The 18,776-nt window shown below is 38.2% G+C and overlaps 1 protein-coding gene across 4 annotated transcripts in view; it reads right to left on the reverse strand.

Moving 5' to 3' along the window:
* Window positions 1-18,764, reverse strand: part of PDE7A (phosphodiesterase 7A) — a 76,136-nt gene extending 57,372 nt beyond the window's left edge. For 3 of the 4 annotated variants that reach the window (XM_042036446.1, XM_042036443.1, XM_042036447.1), the window contains exon 1: window positions 18,555-18,764. In XM_042036446.1, coding sequence (XP_041892380.1) covers window positions 18,555-18,692 — 138 coding nt within the window. In that variant the 5' untranslated portion in view covers window positions 18,693-18,764. The remainder of the gene's footprint in view (window positions 1-18,554) is intronic. The other variant, XM_042036445.1, reaches the window with a different exon arrangement.
* Window positions 18,765-18,776: the final 12 nt, after the last annotated feature.

Raw genomic sequence — 18,776 nt, forward strand, 5'->3', positions numbered from 1 at the left:
AACTGAATAGAAAGCCCCCTTGCTATACTATAAGACTAAAAACAGGAGAGAAAGTTTAACACCGACATTACTTATTTTTGTTTGCTCTTAAGACCGAAAAAAATGGGAGGTGAGGGAGGTCTGAACAAATCTTTGAGACAGAAATTTAATTTTCAAGGAACCACATTCAAATTTGCATCATTGTCAAGGCTGGGGAAGCTCACCTCTGGCTTGTAGTGAGGCATAAGAACTCCTGAAATATGATGAGCAAGCATTCTGCAAAGCCAGAAGAGTAACTCACCTCTTCACAGGAGCTGGGAGAAGTGACTGAATTCCTAAATCTATAAATGTCAACAGCATGTGTACTCTGAGAAAGGGGAAGCCAGCATTCATGGACTTTTGTTTAGCTCATGACAATTAACCACCTGCAGGTCACAGCTAAGCATTACCACCACCTGCTTAATCCAGAAGAAACCTGGGCTCCACTTCACAGTTCACACAAACAGGGAACCAGAAGTGAAGTCAGGCATACTTTTGCCTCCCTCAACAAGCAACAAGCACTCTTTTTTCACCCCTGACAGTTTCCATTTTGGCATGCATATGCAAGAGCACACCAGTTTGGGCAAACTTTTTATAAAGTAAGTATTCCATTTTTCTATATTTATCAATGTGAACTGCCAGATATATGGAAATCCTTCAGAGAGCAACTTGGTATCACGCCAAGCACATCAGCAAGTTCTGGGCACTGAGGTGATTTGATACCACAAAGTCTAGAACAGACTCTGAGCTTATGAATATGGGAACTGCTTCCATGTATGTGCTAAATCTGTACATATCAAAGCCTGCTACATGAGTGCAGGAGCCTGCTCTGATTCCAAACCCCTCTCTCCAACAGACAATACCAGGTGACTCATTTCCTTGATATGCACATGCATCATTTGAATGTAGGTAAGAGACCTTTCCTTTACAAAATGCAGGTGGTGCCAAACTCCATCAGACCAAATCAACACCATACCAGTGATGTCCCCTAAAGTGAAAACAGTCCTGCTAATAATAACTTGGCATATTCGATGTCAGTACACATTCCTGAAAAAATTATGGGGTGTGGGGGGGGGGGCGGTTGGAGGACACATGGACAAACAGCTGGAAGGGAGGTAATCCTGCTTTCTAGGTCACTTTTTTGTACCTATAGTCAGAACTGACAGGCAAGCTACCAAAAATATTCAACATGAAAGCATGAAAAGATCACCAAATCAAGAGGGGGAAAAAAAAAAAAAAAGCTAAAAACATGCATAATGTCAAGCATTACACAGATTCATATCCTGAGTTTTGCAAATAGCCAAGAACTAAAAAGGCAAATGAATTCTGTAATTACCACCAGTGAATTAACATGGTCCTTAGATGTGTTGATATAAAAGGATAATTCAGTACCTATAAAGACAGTTTAATCTTTAACAAAACTGATAAAACTATCTTCAGTATCTTGATATAGGTGCTATTTAAATCTACAAAACCCTACTCCAAGTAGGACATCAATTTTTTTTGCTCATACTCCTGGCTAGATTTCTGCAACTATCAACAGCCCGCAACTGAACTCAGACAACACAGTGAAGGCCTCTGAGATGTCAAGGCTGCCAGATTCTGAAGCTGTGTGATGACTCTACATTAGGTTCTGCATTGTCCTGGCAAAAGAACACTCTGTGTGCTGATGGAACAACCATCATTAATACACACAAGAAGTTTTTCATTACAATACAGAAAAAATGTAGTCAGGCATTAACTAGTGAGGTTCTTTCCATCCCCCAGCCACCCCTGAAAAGTGCAGATCCTCAAATTCTCTTAGAAATCTTCTATCAAGGGAGTGCTTTCAGGAATAGCAACAACCCATGCCAAAATACTATCAGAATAATATACTTGGTCATAATGGAATGGCTAAGATAAAAACCTATTTTAAAAAGCATAAAACATTTGAAAACATAGTAAGTACCCATCAATTTTATCATGTAACATCTATCAGTGTTTGTAATTTAAAGGCATTAGGATTCCACTTTTTTCATCAACAGAAAAACAGTAAAAGTTAATTGTTACAGAAATACGGAGAATTTTATGTGAAGTGTTAAATTACTGAAAACATGCAAACTTGAAATGAAAGCTTAAAAAAGAGGATAAAAACTATGATCTCCACTACTATGAATAAAAGCCTAGGAACAAAAAAAGTAAATTCCAATAGCTGCAATTATGATGCTTCACCTATTGCATTTGAATGAAAGCAACAGGATACAGAAATAATTATTTGCCATGATGCACAAAGCATTTTTTAAATCCAATTATTTAAATCACTATCATCTGCAAATAAAATTAACTCATCATATTATATAACAGGTATAAGGGTTAACTTCTAAGGAAAGCATTTAACTAGTTTATGCAACCTTGAAAGCTCTTGGTAAAAAAAATATTCAGGTTGTAACTGGAGTTGTTACATTTGTCAGTTCAGATACAATTTCTGGAACACTGCTCCGTAAACCTTCACTGCACGGCCATACTTATATTCCAGACAACACCAACAGAGATAGTCCTACCATAAAATCAGTTACTTCACTTCTCCAAACAACAAGTAACAGACACCGTGGAAAAAACCCCTAGAAGTTCGCTTCAGAAAAAGCTGTTTTGTTGGTTTTTTTTTTTTTCCACTTATCTGCATACCCTGAAAACAGTTTTCAGAAAGAGACACAATACTGAAAACATCCTGTAGGTCTCATCTTCCAGAAGAGACCTTAATCACCAGCTTATTCGGCTTTCATTCTTCCTGCTCATTTTCTTACAACCACACTTTCCTTGCCTATACAAGAGGTACCGCAAGTTCTTAAGTAACTGACATCATTTCCAAAGACAAATCACCTAGATGGCCGGACAAAGCTGATTAAAAAGATACAGTACATCCATACCAGCTTCATTTGAATGCGTGGGAGGAACCGACAGTGGTGCCAGCACATTTATGTAATGTGGTCACTGCAGATGTTCAAACGCTTTGAGTTGTCAGCTGGATTTGGAGATACACATCACAAAGCAGACTGGCAATTTAAAGAAGAACCCTCCAGGTGGTGTTGTGTGGATTTTAACATGGCAAAACATCTCGAAAAACATGCTGGGATATCTACCATATAGAACAGGTTTTAAAAACCTCAATGACACATTCCTCCATGAGCTAATTAGAATTAATTTGTGCCCCATGGCCTCAAGAGTTGCTCCTGGAATACTTAAAACTCCTTAATCATCTTTAAGAAGGCACCCTTTTGCCATAATTTGGTCTAGGACTGTAGGACAATTTAAAGTAGCAAACCTGAAAATTCTAAATTCCAAAACTTCTTTATTCCAGAACTTGTCCATCCACGTATAACATTTTTAAATGTGTTTATTTCTTTTCGAAGTGTGTGCCTGACAGAGAGAATGAATAAATAACCTCATCTGTCCCTTTACTACTGCCAACAGAAACCAGAGGGCTGCACTTGGGCCACCTTTTGTACCCTTACAATGAATCAAAGGACAAGAGCAAAGAATGTATAGTTCTTAAACACCACTATACAGGAACTCCTGTCTCAAATATGTGAAACATCTACCCATGAACATCCTCCTCCCCCCCCAATTTTTTTTCCTTTTAAATTACACACTCAGCTATGCCTTTTGCCTGTCCTTCCTACTAGTTTTACACATTCAGGTATTTTTCTCCTTCACACTGCTGTTGAAATATTTTACCTCTGTGTTTTTAATATCAAAAAGTACAGCTTACACTTCTAAATACCACGTTTTCTTGATGAATTCTAGTTGAAGTTGTAAAGTTAAAAAAAAGACAAATCAGCATTCTTAGACAAGAAAGCAGGAGATGCTGACTTTATGTGCTGCATTTTGTGAGTATAAAGGACATATTATTGGAGTTTTCACACAGCAGGATGAAGACTCAGCATTACCAGGCACAGACCTTATGCATCTGTCCTGCTTGAAAACCTTTAAAACAAGCAGCTTGGCAGTCCTTTCCTCAAAATGCTTACTAATAAGTCAAATAATAAGTTAATACTTAGATACTTGAAATATACCCAGGAAGGTGAACATTCATGAAAGATAAATGCAGTTGCTATCATGCCAACAGTATTTTAATGTCTATGGAATACTAAGAAAACATTTTATTTTAAAACCAGAGATGGATTCTAGTCTAAAGCAGAAGACATCATGCTGCTCTCCATAGCAAAAAACATTCCCAGTAATCAGAATAACCCATGATTGCTGTTGGAGGCTTAAATAAGTCTTGGAGATACAGCATAAAAAAGTTATCATCAAAGACATGTCCTTTTCTAACAAAGCAATTTTTCACAAATAAGCATAAACACATTAATTTCATTCAGTGAAAAAGCTATACACCACAGTTCGAAGTGAAAGCAACACCAAAGAGGCCAGCACTAATGCCTACTGCAGTATCTGCGCCAGAAATTCTGTGTTACTGGTTCTGGGCCCCCATTTGCACGATCAAGACCCAAAGTATTTGCCTTCATTCTCAACCCTCTTCCATCTCAAACAGCAGCATCAAAGATTACAGACTAACCAGACCCTTCTTCCCTAAGCATGAGTCCCTCTTCCCCCCAAAAGTATAGGAGCAGAACTGTTATTTTCTGTGGTAGACAAAAGAGGCTATAGGAGAGCCATTAAGACTTGGAAAGGGAACTTATGTGTCTGCACAGCTGAGGTGGGAACAGAGATGCTGAAGGAGATAGACACTTCAGTTCCTTTCAACCAGATCACACAGGACACAGGAAGTCACTGCTGTAAGGGCAGAGAAGACTAAGTCCCTTATCTCACCTAAAGTCCTTGTACAATGTCTCAGCCCCAGAGAAGAGGTTTAACAGTATTTTGACTTCTAATTTTATTGCAGCATTATTTTTAATAACAGTACTGAGAAAGATTTAAAATGCAGACAACCCATGCATATTTCAGCCAAGTAAGTGCAACTATCTAGTTCAGAAAGGCAAACTGGGAAAAAAAGTATTTCGATACATAAGGTTTAGACTTGCACACTAGAAAATTAAAGAACATAATTACTTCACTAATTATCTATTTCAACTACAAAACCATTTCATCTGCCTTGCAAACTGCAAAGCTCCCATCTTTGTTGAATCCAAACATTACATTCTCGAATGCACCAATTAATTTTTGCTAATATGTTTCGTTTTCCTGAAACAGAAAATGTAGGACCATGGACTGATAAAACAGTGAAAACCTGCAGGATGCCTGGGATTCGTATAAAAAAATAAGAGACCAAAAAAGTACTGCAATGACATGATATGATATTAATTCCCTTTCTGCATATAACCAAGCTTTGCCAGGTTAAGCATGAAACTTGACTTCAAATAATTTCAGTTTGTTATGGGTCTAAGTAACCCATATCAAAAGCCTCCTCTGGATATCATTGCCCTGGTGCTTTTACCAAACCCCTTCCAATTGCTAAACTGTGGACTAAGGACAAAATCACATTTTCACAGTCTCCCTTCACAAGCTATTTCAGGCCTGTACTCTCTACTGGTTGACTTTGATGTTGAGACAGCAGTCAAAGGAAGGGTATGGTTTCAGAAAAAAAATACAGAAACTAAAAACTGTAAACAGAGTCTCCATCTGAACCTTCAGTAGAATGAGGCCCACTTCCAAAACCAGGATTCTCTTTCCCTGTGTACTTGCTTTTACAAGTCACTTCAACCCTAAGTAAAAACTACCTCTCCTCCCAAATTACTAAACACTTTAATAACCACACTCTGAAAGACGCTGTCACTCCATAGTTAGAGCACAGTTCTCACACCTGCACCTACCCAAAGCCAGTATGCCATCCAGAAGCAGGACTGTTAAAGCTGCTGGTGAATTATGTGCTAGGCACACCTCAAATGCGGTCCCTTTATCCCAGTTGCATGCAGGCAGCAGTACTGGACCTGCCAGAATTCGAGACAAGGCAGCAGCACAGGGGGCCCAAATGGGAGGCACAGCACCTATGAGACAATACCATAGACCAGACGCATGTGAAGCAGTTCACATCCTTGTGAGTCCCCAAGAGAGGCTTCAAAGACCACTGGAACAGAAGAGTAAAATCTGTCACACTGCTCTGAAAGTGCTAGAGGCTACTGTATGTTTTCAACAAAGATGAGAAAATTGATACAGAGGCACTGAAGAAGCAATTGAGAAGCAAGCTCAGTGTTGGAAACTGTAACTCAGCAACTATTGCCTCACTGGAGGCCTCTCCATATCGTGTAGGCGCTGCCATGCTCTGCAGCACAATCTCTTTTTCATTCCCTGCAGAGAATTAGCAGCATAGCCCATACCCCCCTGCAAAGAATATCGGGTCATGAGAAGCGGGGATGAAAGCCTACACCAACACTACAAGACAACACATATACACACTCCTAGGTGTCCATGGAAGAGTTAAAAGCTCACAGCTCGCTCTTCCTGACAAGAGCCACTTCCTCCTGTTTCCCAAAGCATTGACCAGTGGAAGCCCTAAAGAGCAGAGATCTGCTTAAAACTTTATTATGTATTACTCTAACAAATAGACTATACTTTCACAATAGATCCATTTTCTTTATTTACCAAACATTTTCATTGGCACCTTTAGAGTGAAGTAAAGCACAAGGCCTCATAAAGACACCTAAAACTTTCACGGACAGTTTCTGAAAGGCTTTATCTGGGCATAAGCCACCATGCAGGAACGTGAAGAAAGCAATGCTACAAAGCAGGCAGCAGCAGAGGTGAGAAAATACAACACATGAAACAAATGTGGATCAATGTGTGCATTCAACAAAACCATACTGTTTTCACAACAATCTCATGAAATGCAGGGGTAATATTCTGCTATCGCACACGTCACGCAATTATCTGATCTTCACCTTCTCCCAAGGGGAACAAATCCCAAGAGGCACTGGTGGCACATCTCTCATACTGCCTTTTGTCAGTCCTCAGTCTTTGCTCTCACAAGTACTACAAAGGAGATTTCAGGCATGACCTGAAATTTATGTGGTATCTTCTACAGCAAAGATGAAGAGCTACTAAGAGAGGACAGCCATGCACATCACCTTTTCCATCCTCAAGTTTTACTTCAACTGCAGAACCATCATCTGCTACTGATCCATTCTCTTCTCAAATGCCAGCATGCATGAAATGGAAGCCAGTATGTTTACTGCCGGAGCTTCTTCTCTTCCATCACGATCCAGTAAACGTATCAGCAGTATGGCCTATTATATCTCCTGTATGTTGACAGCTCCCAGGAATGCTCTCCTGGTGCTACTCTGGGCAGATGGCATATGGCATCCCAACTTGCTCAGGGCACTACTCCTAGTCCAGGGGCTGGGTTCCACACAGGCCCCTAATGAACCCACATACAAATACCTCCACAGGACTGGATGCACTTCAGGACACGATTCAAAATAATTCTGCCAATCAACATAATCAGCATACTGTGTGCTCTACTAAATTCAGCAGAAATGGATGGCTGAACAACTGTGCACACATGTACACAGTCAATCCAGATTTGTTTGATCTGGCAACTCAGTAACATAAAGAACAGCAATTACAGTATGACTGTCCTTGGCCTAAGACATGCTTCAGGGCAAGCTCTACAAAGGAGATATCTAACAACATATAACCTGGAAACAGGAAAACCAAAAAGACTAAGAAGAAGAATCCCAACAGTTACCTGACGTCATCCTGAAGCACTCCCAACTGTAAAACTAATGTGTCATTCTAACCAAAAGCTTCTAAAACCTCACCATAAATTATAAAGGCTAGCAATCTAATAAGTAAAAATTTCTTACTTAGAAAGATCAAGTGAAAGCAACAAATATTTCCAAAATTGTTATCTTTAGGGTATTATTTTGTCTTGTGACTTGATGGTAGCAAATGGTACAATGAATACTGTTTTTTTCACTTTTCTGAATCTATGCAGCACCCACCATATCTTTATTCAGTTACCACATTTTCATATATATTTATATATTTATTTTCATTTATATATATATACAGACTCACTCCCACATACAAACACACACTAGCAGGCCTTTTAAGTATGCTAAACAATTCTCCAAAGACAAATGATAGAACTGAGCCTCACGTTCTCACACACTTCATTTATAAACTGTAGCAACCGTAGCTACTTTTCATTAAAAATATGCAGAGAGGAAAGACACAGTTTCACATTAAAATAACCTTACATTTGTACATTATTTTTAAATCACTATTCATACAGACAAGAAAAACAAAAATTTTCTTATTTTGAAGTCCAATAAGCCAAATTTTGAAATTGGATTTTTTACAGGTAAAAAAATAAAATAGATTCTTTTGACTTAATGTACTTAATCAAGCATTTGTTCAAAGGTTATCAATAGTCCTTTTAAAATGTTCCTTATCAAGTCAAGTCTATCTAATATCTGAAACACACAGAACCATGGACTCACCTAACAAAGATGAAATTACAGATTTTGAAGCTGTGTGAATAATAATATATAAAAGACACAGGGGGCACAATGCTTCCTCAGAAAAACTAAATACCTGAATACAGTGCACTACTTAATTTGAACAACACCACGGAATTAATCAGCCCACTCTTGATTGCCGAGAAAGTGAAACAATTCCACACAGTTGTCAGCTGTTCTGGACATTCCTCCAACTGCAGTGGAAACAACTTGAGTCAGTTTTGCCACACACTGTGTGGCCTGTGCCTGCATATCCCTGCTCCTTCTCTTGCACCAGCACTCCTCAGATCCCGCAAGAAAACCAGGGAGAGACAAACGAGCAGAAAATTACTGCTACAAAAATTAAAGGGCTTTCTGCTGCTGCAGGTCAGCAAACTGGCTTTCCACAGGGTCCGAGGAGTGCAACTGTCAGCACTAGAGGAGGAGTAAAGATAGGCAGCTAAAAGGAATTACTGTGCAAGCAATACTGCTTACATTTAACACCACAAGCACTTTGGAACTATGACTCCAGACACTAAGTAAAACTCTTACCTGAAAAAGAATTTCCATTTAAAAATAATATTAGTAATAAAAACTATGGCTCCTGTCAACAATAATCACCAACCACAAAGCCTCTCCAAGCACCAAGCACAGCATTACAACGTGTCAAGGCACAATTAAAAAAACTGCCCTCCTATTTTTCATGACACATTAAACACAAAAATCATTGTACTTAATTTTAACAATCTTAATTTCAGGAGCGTCAGAAACAAAAACCCTTTGTAACATGTATTATTACACTAAGAAACTAGCTTAAGATGTATTTTTTAGCTTTATCGGCCTTTGTCTTCTCCCACCCTAACCAGACCCTTTGCCACCTACACTCAGCATAAGAGAAAAACTTGATATCCTGACTCACAAATTGCTTCCAACACAATCAGATTTTTCAGAATGTAGCTTCTTTCCCATGTTCTCATATAAATACAACAATATTAAAAAATAGTCTTAAACTTCAGTAGTCTTAATTTTCTTTCCTATTTATTCAGTCAATCATGAATAATAACTCCTTGTCTAATCCTCTCAAATCATCTTTCCTAACAAGCTTGTGAAAATGGATTAGCCTCGTAGTGCACAGCTGATTATTTCACTTACAGTCTATTGTATCAAAAGGTGATAGGTGGAGAATTTTAAGCAAGGGCCTTTTATTAAAACAAAAAAAGAAATCCCTTCAGGCCTCAACTTACGATGGAAGGGCACGGCAAAAGTAACATCATAATAATCACAAGAAAAACAAAAAACACAAGGTAACCATAGCTTCAACCATTCAACACCCTTAAGGAGATGAAGCCTTTCTCCTCTTTAAAATAGCCTGAAAGTCAATACAGATCACAAAGTACAAGCTCAACACAAAGTCAATACAGATCACAAAGTACAAGCCCAACACAAAACTTCAGGAATTTAGCACCTGCAATTTGCTAGATTTGACTTCTAGTCTTCATTTACGGTAGGTTGCAAAATTCCTGCAATTATCTGAAGCAACAAAGATGTAAGGAGAAGGACTAGATGCAGAGGACAGCCACTAGCCTTTTTGAAAGGAGAGGGAAAAAAATTGAGGGGACAACAATTTTTTTTAATATTTGGGACATTATGAGCTTCTCAAGGTTAAAAACTCAAGATTATTCTTTTGTTTTGATTCAGGCAATGAAGCTTTACCATTTCCCCTGTCAATTTGTGAGTTAAATACTAGATGTTTCATCTGGATAAAAATATTATCAGTTTATTTTGTCCAAATGAAAACAAGTTAGGAAAAGCTTATTAAATATATTGTTTAACTCAGTGGAAAGTGCAGAAATTCCTATTATCGCCATGCTAAAAGAAATGTAGCTCAGACTTCACAACAGAAGAAACAGAACAATGGCAGAACTCCATAAAAGATGTACAGTCTAGATCTCATAATAAACAAGAGCATCAAAAAACCCTGACCTTTACTTCCATATATAGACATTTATTTAGCAGTTTCATACCATGTTTGCAGCTATACAAAACTACAGATTTTTTCTTTTCCCAGTACCAGAAAAAGTTCAATTATTGCAGCTGAAATCTAAAGTCTAAAATTCCAAAGGTAATAATCAAGGAAATTTAAATATTCCAGGCTTTTTGAAACCTGGTTACAGGACTTCACCATTGCAAAAGTGAAGACAGGGCACTACTGATAAGACTCACACCCCTGCCACACACACACATTTCAGGAGATTACTGTGGCACATGAACTTTACTGGAAAGTTTAAGAAAATGGAAGTGCAAGTTCATGCCTGACTAAACATGAAACCTCCTCCTCAGCAAACCATCAACTGCAGCATCAATATATGGGGTGTATTAGCTACAAACACAAAGCAAAAAATAACACAGGCCAGTGCCACTCCTTCCATGACAGCTACAGTTCCTCCACTACCAAACTATGCTATTCAAAGTAATTTTTGTAAGAGTGCTAACTTTTTCTGATCTAGATGTATAACTGAGTCCCTCAGGAAATCACTTGCTTGCCATCAACCTAACACCATATGTACCTCCATTTTTAAGACAACTAAAAACCATCACATCAGACAGAAACTTCACACAAAGTTTATAAATCCTTTCTGTTCCAAGGCTGATCCATCTCCTAAAGTCTCAAGGTTCCTATTATAACTTTTTCCCTCACAGCCTTGGAATACATTTCTGTATATTTTCCTTTGGGTTTTTTTTCCCTTCAGGATAGAATTGACCCCTTGCCCTAAAGAGAGCAACAGGCTGTATTTCACACGTATTAAATATCCAGTTTTATAAGTCAGAGTAGCCTCCAGCTATGTTTGTCATGGGGGGAGAAATAGGAAAAAAATCCCTATGACTGGTAAAGGAAACAGTGTCTTTCTTTCCACATACCTCATCTGGCAGAAAGGACAGGAAGAAATAGTGAAATATTCTGCTAATATAGACCTTTCTTTATTATTCTCATCGCTGCATACTCTTTCTGATGCTCATGCAGGCAGAGGAGGAAGGCCTGCTGCAAATCATGGCTCTTTCACAACTTCAGCTACGAGCTGAGAAAAGAATTCACCCTCTACCTTGTGATGAAAAGCAGACTCCAGGAATCTCTAATTATAATTATTGTGGGAGTGTGGTCAGGAAGATAGTAAATCAGATTGCCATATCAAAGGTGTACAAAGAGGGGGGAAGTGGAAGGAAAACAGGAGACAGGCTGCTGTAACAGAAGTAAAAAATTCTAAGAGAGGAGGGCAGGAGAAGGCAAGATAACAGCCACAAATTTATTTTCAACTAGAAAGAAAACAAAATATTTGGCTACAAATTCCTTACAATACAGCCAGGATGCAAACACACAAATAAACAACTCTCCAACTAACCCCTAAATCTAGTTTCCCAGAACTGCATTTTTATAATAAGATATTTTGTCTTTGGCAGGCTGCCTTGCTGGATTACACAGGGTGCTTATTTACACTGCAGTTACTTGTTAATGACATAATCAGAACAAACTGAAGAAAACTTCAAATCTGATAAAACTCAAACTCTTTCAAGGTTTCCTGTGCAGACTGTGTGCGTAACTCTGAACTAGAACTTGAGAGGTCTGTGTTCAATTCCTGGTTCCAGACACATGCTTCTTGTGAGACCCTACATGCATGTGCATGCCCATACCATATATTTGTGTTTGCTTATATAAAAAACTTTTTTCAAGCAGAACTGAACATTTCATTCAGCTGTGAATGCACACAAAGGATTATTTGCACTAAATGCTTTATGTAGTATGATTACCGAGATTAAGATTCAAATTTTTAGCATGTCCATCTTTATGCCTTCATTTACAAAGAAAAGATATTCTAATAGAATTCACTACATTCCTTCAACCATAAGATACAAGAATTTGTATCTTAGACACACATCTGTAAAATTCACATGTGGAAGGTACTGATACATGTTAACAAAAATTTACACAGCAAAGGACAACCAAGTTACTTTGGTTTCACACTTCTGGGACAAACAAACAAACCAACCAAAAAATTTAAAAAAAAAAACAAAAAAACCAAAACAAAACCAAACAACTAAACTAATTTGAGCTGTAAAATTACTCATTATTCCCATGCAGGTTCAGCGAATTTGTAACAAAAGCAAATACAACAGATCTAGTCCAATCCAAAAGGTGTTTCACATATCGGAGCCATAACCTGGCACAACTTGGAAATGCAGTCATGAATCTGAGATCTTCAATTCAAGAAAATTACTGAGTAGATGTAGAAATCTACAATTTTAGCAGAAAACCAGTGGAACGTTGCAGATATCGAGTGATGAGGGAAACACAAGAAAACAAGAAGTTAATGGTCACTAACATGATAGAGAACTATTCTAACAGATCACCATTCTATTACCAGCATTTTTTTCCACCATAGGCTTTGCAAAAAATAAAAGAACTGAAGAAATAAAGATTCAAAATGCAGATGTCCTCAGCACTGTTTTCTACATGCCAAAACTGTAGAACACGTGTCAGAAAACTTACATTATTTCTAGGATACATTATTAACTCCAAACTGAGCTTAGTACCACATTGACTCGGAATTAACCCAGTTTGGACACTGTTGCTTTTCTCAAGCAACCTAGAAAAACAGACTTACCTAGCAAACAGGGGTTTTTTTCAGGAAAGCTGCTGAAACAAACATCTGAATTCCAACAACCTGTATTTGCATGCTATTACTACATAATTAGTTCATATAGAATACTGAATATTCATACACTAATGCTGACTTCTTGTAAAATTGTTTTATGGCTAAAATTCAGTATTTCACAACTTGGGCACATAGCTATAATCTCTCTTTTCAAATCAATTTCTCTTTAAAGATAGCATCTAAAAATTGAGGTTCATACAAAGCACAAAACATACTATTATGCAATCAGGACAAAGAAGAATTGACTTTTGGTGATTTAAGACAATCTAATTAATGGGGACTTTAAACTATTATTCTGTTCAAATCTTACATAGACAATTATAAGCCATGAAATAAGCTGCTATGACCTTTTTGCTGAATCAAAGTACCAATGCTGCTTCACACTACAACATATGAAAAAGTTAATTGGTCATAAAACTCCGGGCATTTTAAAAATGAACTGCCACATAAAATTACTGTAGTGCATGAAAGCCTCAATCAGAGCTTGTCTGTGCTGTGCGTAGAGTCAGCGTCAGTCTCTCCCTCTCATATGAATAGATGCAATCTCAGCAACCAGACACAATAAATACATGATGAAGGGAATGGCAAGCATAGCAGCAACACAGAATTAATTCCAGAGGCTAGGAATGACAACATGAAAATTATTTTATTATTTTAGCTCATTAATTATTCATGCAGTAGAGATACAGGAAATGGCAGGAGAAATCTAATGAAAGAGCCAGCAATTGAGAAGCACTGATGAAGAGGATTAGAAAGGTATAGAAGAAAAGTTATGAAAAATGGTGGATGAGAAAAGAAAGGGGCTTAGGGCAAGGTTTCGCATTTAATAGTAGGGCAAACATAAGGCATTCCTTCTTCTTCTCCACTGCTTGTTACTCCTGGTCTAGCATTGCGGTGTGCTGCTTCCTCCTTACTAACAGTCACAATCATTTATGAAACTGTACAGTGAGTCAGCCAAGGCTGAAAAATAACCTGATCAAAAAAAAAAAAGAAAAAAAGAAGTTGATACAACTAAGAGCAGAAGAGTAGAAAAGAGCAGGAGTAGAAATGAGCAGCTGCAAGAGAAAAACAGGTCATGCCAACACTTCTCTCAGCAAAAAGGTGCAACCATGGGATTAAAGACCAATGTCTATGTCCAGACCACATAAATACACCTCTCAACTGCATCTTTTAACTTACCATGCTACATGCAGAGCAAAACATGTTTGGATCACATCAGGTGACAAACAGTGACAACAAGAAATACATAGCAAATAGAAATACATAGCAAAAGGTGGCCTAAGCACTTTTCTAATGCTGGGAAAGAGGAAGTATACACCTTTCACTGAAGAATCAACCAATGCAGTAGATTTCCAGTTGCTCTTAGTGACTTTTTCCCCCCACTTCATCCCCCAAGTCAAATCTAGGATTCCATGTGCATGATCTACAGTTTATTGTTCAAGTGTATATCCCCTGAGAGTCACCAAGTATGACACTATATTGCTTAAGTGCATGAAATGGAGATGCAATGAAGAAGCATCATGAACCAGGTTATCAAACACCAGGTAGCAGTACATGGTAGTGCCTGGTACACAGTAGTACTTGGTACTTCAGGTGGAGACAGTGCCTACATTTCTGAGATTCAAATGGAGTCTTCTATTATTTGTTCCATTCCTTCTTCATGCAATTTCGTCATTACGAGACATTTTCTTTATCATCATCAATTTCACTCATTTAAAGACAGAAAGGCTAAAGCTAGATCTTTACTTCTATTCAGACGCTGCTACTAGATACCACTGATGCCATTTTTGGAAGAACTGAAGAGACTGCAGAACCAGTTACAAAGTAGAGGCATGGAAATGAGTCAAAAATAGCAGGTTAGGCCAAAGTTTTCTTACTCATTTGTGATATGTTTATGTCAATTCAACATGGGGTGAGGGGGAGTGCAACGCAGGACAATCTAAAAGTAGCTTGCAGCAACGTTTGTGAAGTGGTTTTCATTATAAACCCTTATTCATAAAAATGCAGACTAAGAATTTTCACACTAAGTACAGTTCAAGAAATTTTTTTATTACTATTAACAACACAAGTTAAAAACTAGATGAGGCAGTAAACCAAAAATTGTTCTCTGAAAACTCAGCTTTAATTTGAAAACATAATTTTGTAACACTTGGAATGAACACCATGAATGTATGGCCCAAAGTACTAGTTAACATCCACCTGATCTCACAGTGAACCTAAATTCAAATCTCATCAATGTGAAATGTCCTGGTCATTTCAACACTTACACATTCAAATGTCCTTAAAAACAGCTTTTAACACTAGCATTTAAAATTATTTCATATTTAAAGACAATTATTAACCAAACATTTGTATAAACCCATACAATAGCAGCATTTCACCTGACTGGACTTGAACAAGAAATATTACAAGTAACCTTCAGATGTCACCTTTATTATTTTTGTTGTAAAAACTTTGAAATTAACAAAAATTAAGATTATAGAGAAATAATTCATACATAAAAGAAAACTACAAGGAAAAAGGAATATGCCTTTCTCTACATTTATTTGGTATAGTAAAAGGTGCAAATTGCCACAAGGAAGACTTAATTTCGGTATTAAGATAGAACTCTCTTATAACAAGAACAGTTAAGCACTATTAAGAACAGTTGACCAGTGAGATTGTGTAATTTCTATTACTTAAGGCTTTCATGAATTTCAAAAGCCTAGTGGTATCATCTTTTCCTTTAAATTGGTTCTGACAAACTTCACTAAGCCTATTTTATTCAAAGTGATGGCAGGAAGCTACCAAGCTTCCTGCTTGTGTTAGTTTTCTGCTGTTTTAGTGTACCAAATGAGCAAACACCTGACAAACATCAGAGATGGCATAGAGGAAGCAGTAATAACACGTGCCCAGTGTCAAGGCTTTTAACCTTCAACAATAATGAGTTATGTCAACTCACCTCATCTCGTAAGACTATATCTTAAAAAACAGATTAAGCAAACAGATTAGACTGCCAATAACACTGTAAGTACAATTTATCCTTCCTGGGCCTGAGAGGACTAGACCAGAATTCTGGAGGTCATTTCTAGCACCACTCTATTTAAGCTTCAAAAAAGCAACACACAGCCCATTTTGAACCCATGTAGTGAAACTTTAACAAAACAGAAATTTTACTTAATATATTAAGAGATAAATATTTGCCTGCTTAGGACTGTCACAATTAAATGGCATATCTAATGTAGTGTGCGTTTATCTCATGTATGTTTCCTATATAAAATACCTTATTGCTGGAAGGATAAGCCTAAAACATCTTATGACTCAATCATGTCACTTTTAATCCCTAACCAGGAACGCAATTTTCAAGACCTTACATTTTTCAAGAAAATCTGCTAAATGCATATTAGCTGTAAAATGCTGGCTGTATATACCAGTTCCTTGGGTACACATCTCCAGTTTTACTCCTATTGCTCAAAGCTAGCTGGAGCAGAAGACTGAAAATGACAAACTGATAAGGGTTCAGCTCTCTTTGAACAGGAACGAAACTGGAATACTCCGAGTCTTACAAGAGACTTGTAAGGTAAAGCTAAATTCAGGAGTTAGACAGGATCACTGATCTCACTGGTCCATCATTTACACCAACTTGTGACTGCAGGTCTGGTAGACCTATTCACATCCTATTGTTTGCAGGGGACTTCAGTGAAAAGGAAAAAAAAAAGGTAAAGCTGTACTCTAATCAGATGTCCAATAACAGCAAAGGCTTCCTCACTTAAATAGCCTAATTCCTTTTTATTAATTCATAAACTTAGTTACTTGGTTTATGCAGACAGAATACTACTTGGTCAAGCACACATAGTTTCCTTTTCTTACAAGTTATTCAAGCACCTCTTCCTGGAACTCACTAATATACCTGCAGCATATTGGTCAGAAAATAAGGAATCCATTGAGAAGCTTGAAAGTTGAGGAAAAAATCCCAAAATACTTTAAATGTCAACAGCATATTTAATTTGGTAAGCTTGTATACATTTCATCCATCATCTGTTCTGGAGACCATACAGAAAGGAATACAACATACCACCTTGACAATTCTGCCTATTCCTTTTCAGAAAACCACGAATGCTTCAAACAAGGGAGACTCTTATCTGCACAGAACAAAGCGTGCTATATCGGGTTGGACTTTCAAGACGACTTATACGTATGGAAAAGTCACCATCACCAAGTACAGCTCAGAACAAGCAGTAAGAATGGAAAAGATCCTAACTTGGTTGCTACATGGAAAATTAATTTGCCATAAAACCAAAGATTTTATCAATTATTACATTTATACTCAGGGAAGGGAGCATTGTCAACATATGTTCATCTTCATTTGCTTGCTAATAATTATTCCCATATGCATTCAAATTCCTGGTCATTAACACAGTATTTTGTTGATTCTTCCTGTACAAACATACATGTGCCTAAAGCTCACACACACACAGAGCTTCACTACTACCAAACAGGGGACAAAGCCAAAAGCTACTGGTAGCTCTGTACTTTCTACACAGATGTATGTGTAGCACAGCAGGTCATGAGAAAAAAAGTAGAAAAACTTAATAAGATACACCAAAAATGTGCAGAACAAAAAAATATCATTACACATGCAAAGACATAATCTTCCGTAAGGACAACATACTTCACAGCACTTAAACAGATCTTTCAATCTCGACATAGGAAATCCCTCGAAGCCAAAACGGGCTGACTCCCCACCAAAACATATGCTTTTCACCATAATTCCAGATTTTCTCCAGAGACTTCCGCCAGAATATAATTTTATCACTGGGTGCTGGGAAACCATACTAACGCACATCCAGAAATTTAGGGCAGTGCTCACAAGAAAAACCTGCCTTTTGTCCTGATAGTTATAATGACCTTTTTCACAGTATTTCCAACACGATCAGATGAAACAAAATACAGTACAGTTCACATTGTGACTGATGTAATATGGGCTGGGAACAATACCGTGGAAACGAAAAAGCCAAGGATCTTTGTCTCCTTCTAGACAGATTGCCAAGTCTCAATAGTTGGAGTGAGAAAAAGCAGAGCATCCCAAATAAAACACCGCAATGCATGTTCACCATTTCAGTAAAGTCGCTGCAGCTTTTGGCAACCCCATAAGAAATTTGCACCCTTCAAAGAAAGCCCAAGCTAAAAAGAACAGCTAAAAAACAGCCTTAGCTTAAAAACTGCAGGAGAAACAACCCACTGGCTGTGGAGATAAACCCCAAGGAGTTCAGCACTCGCATCGCAAGCGATGCTAAATAGATAACCCCAGCAATAACTAGTCATAAAAATATTAAATGCTGTATTATCTCGCCACCGCCGCCGGTATTCGGGGCAGGCGGACAAGGGCGGCGGGCCCGGCGGCAGTGCCTACCTGCGAGAGCTGCCGGGGGTTGGGGCAGCCGAAGAGCGCGGAGCTGGAGCTGAAGCTGATGGCCCCTCTGCGGCTGAGGACGTGCTGCGGCACCGGCCTGTCCAGCGGCAGCACGGGCAGCTGGTAACATACTTCCATCGACGAAGCCTCCGTGCGCCGGCCCGCGGCGGGGCAGCGGCCTCGCCCGCCGCACCTGCCCGCGCAGGGCTCGCCGCAGCGGGA

This window comes from Corvus kubaryi, unplaced genomic scaffold (genome assembly GCF_017639235.1).
Source record: "Corvus kubaryi isolate FWS band 111438036 unplaced genomic scaffold, C.kubaryi_AGA036_p1.0 37385, whole genome shotgun sequence".
NCBI lineage: Eukaryota > Metazoa > Chordata > Aves > Passeriformes > Corvidae > Corvus > Corvus kubaryi.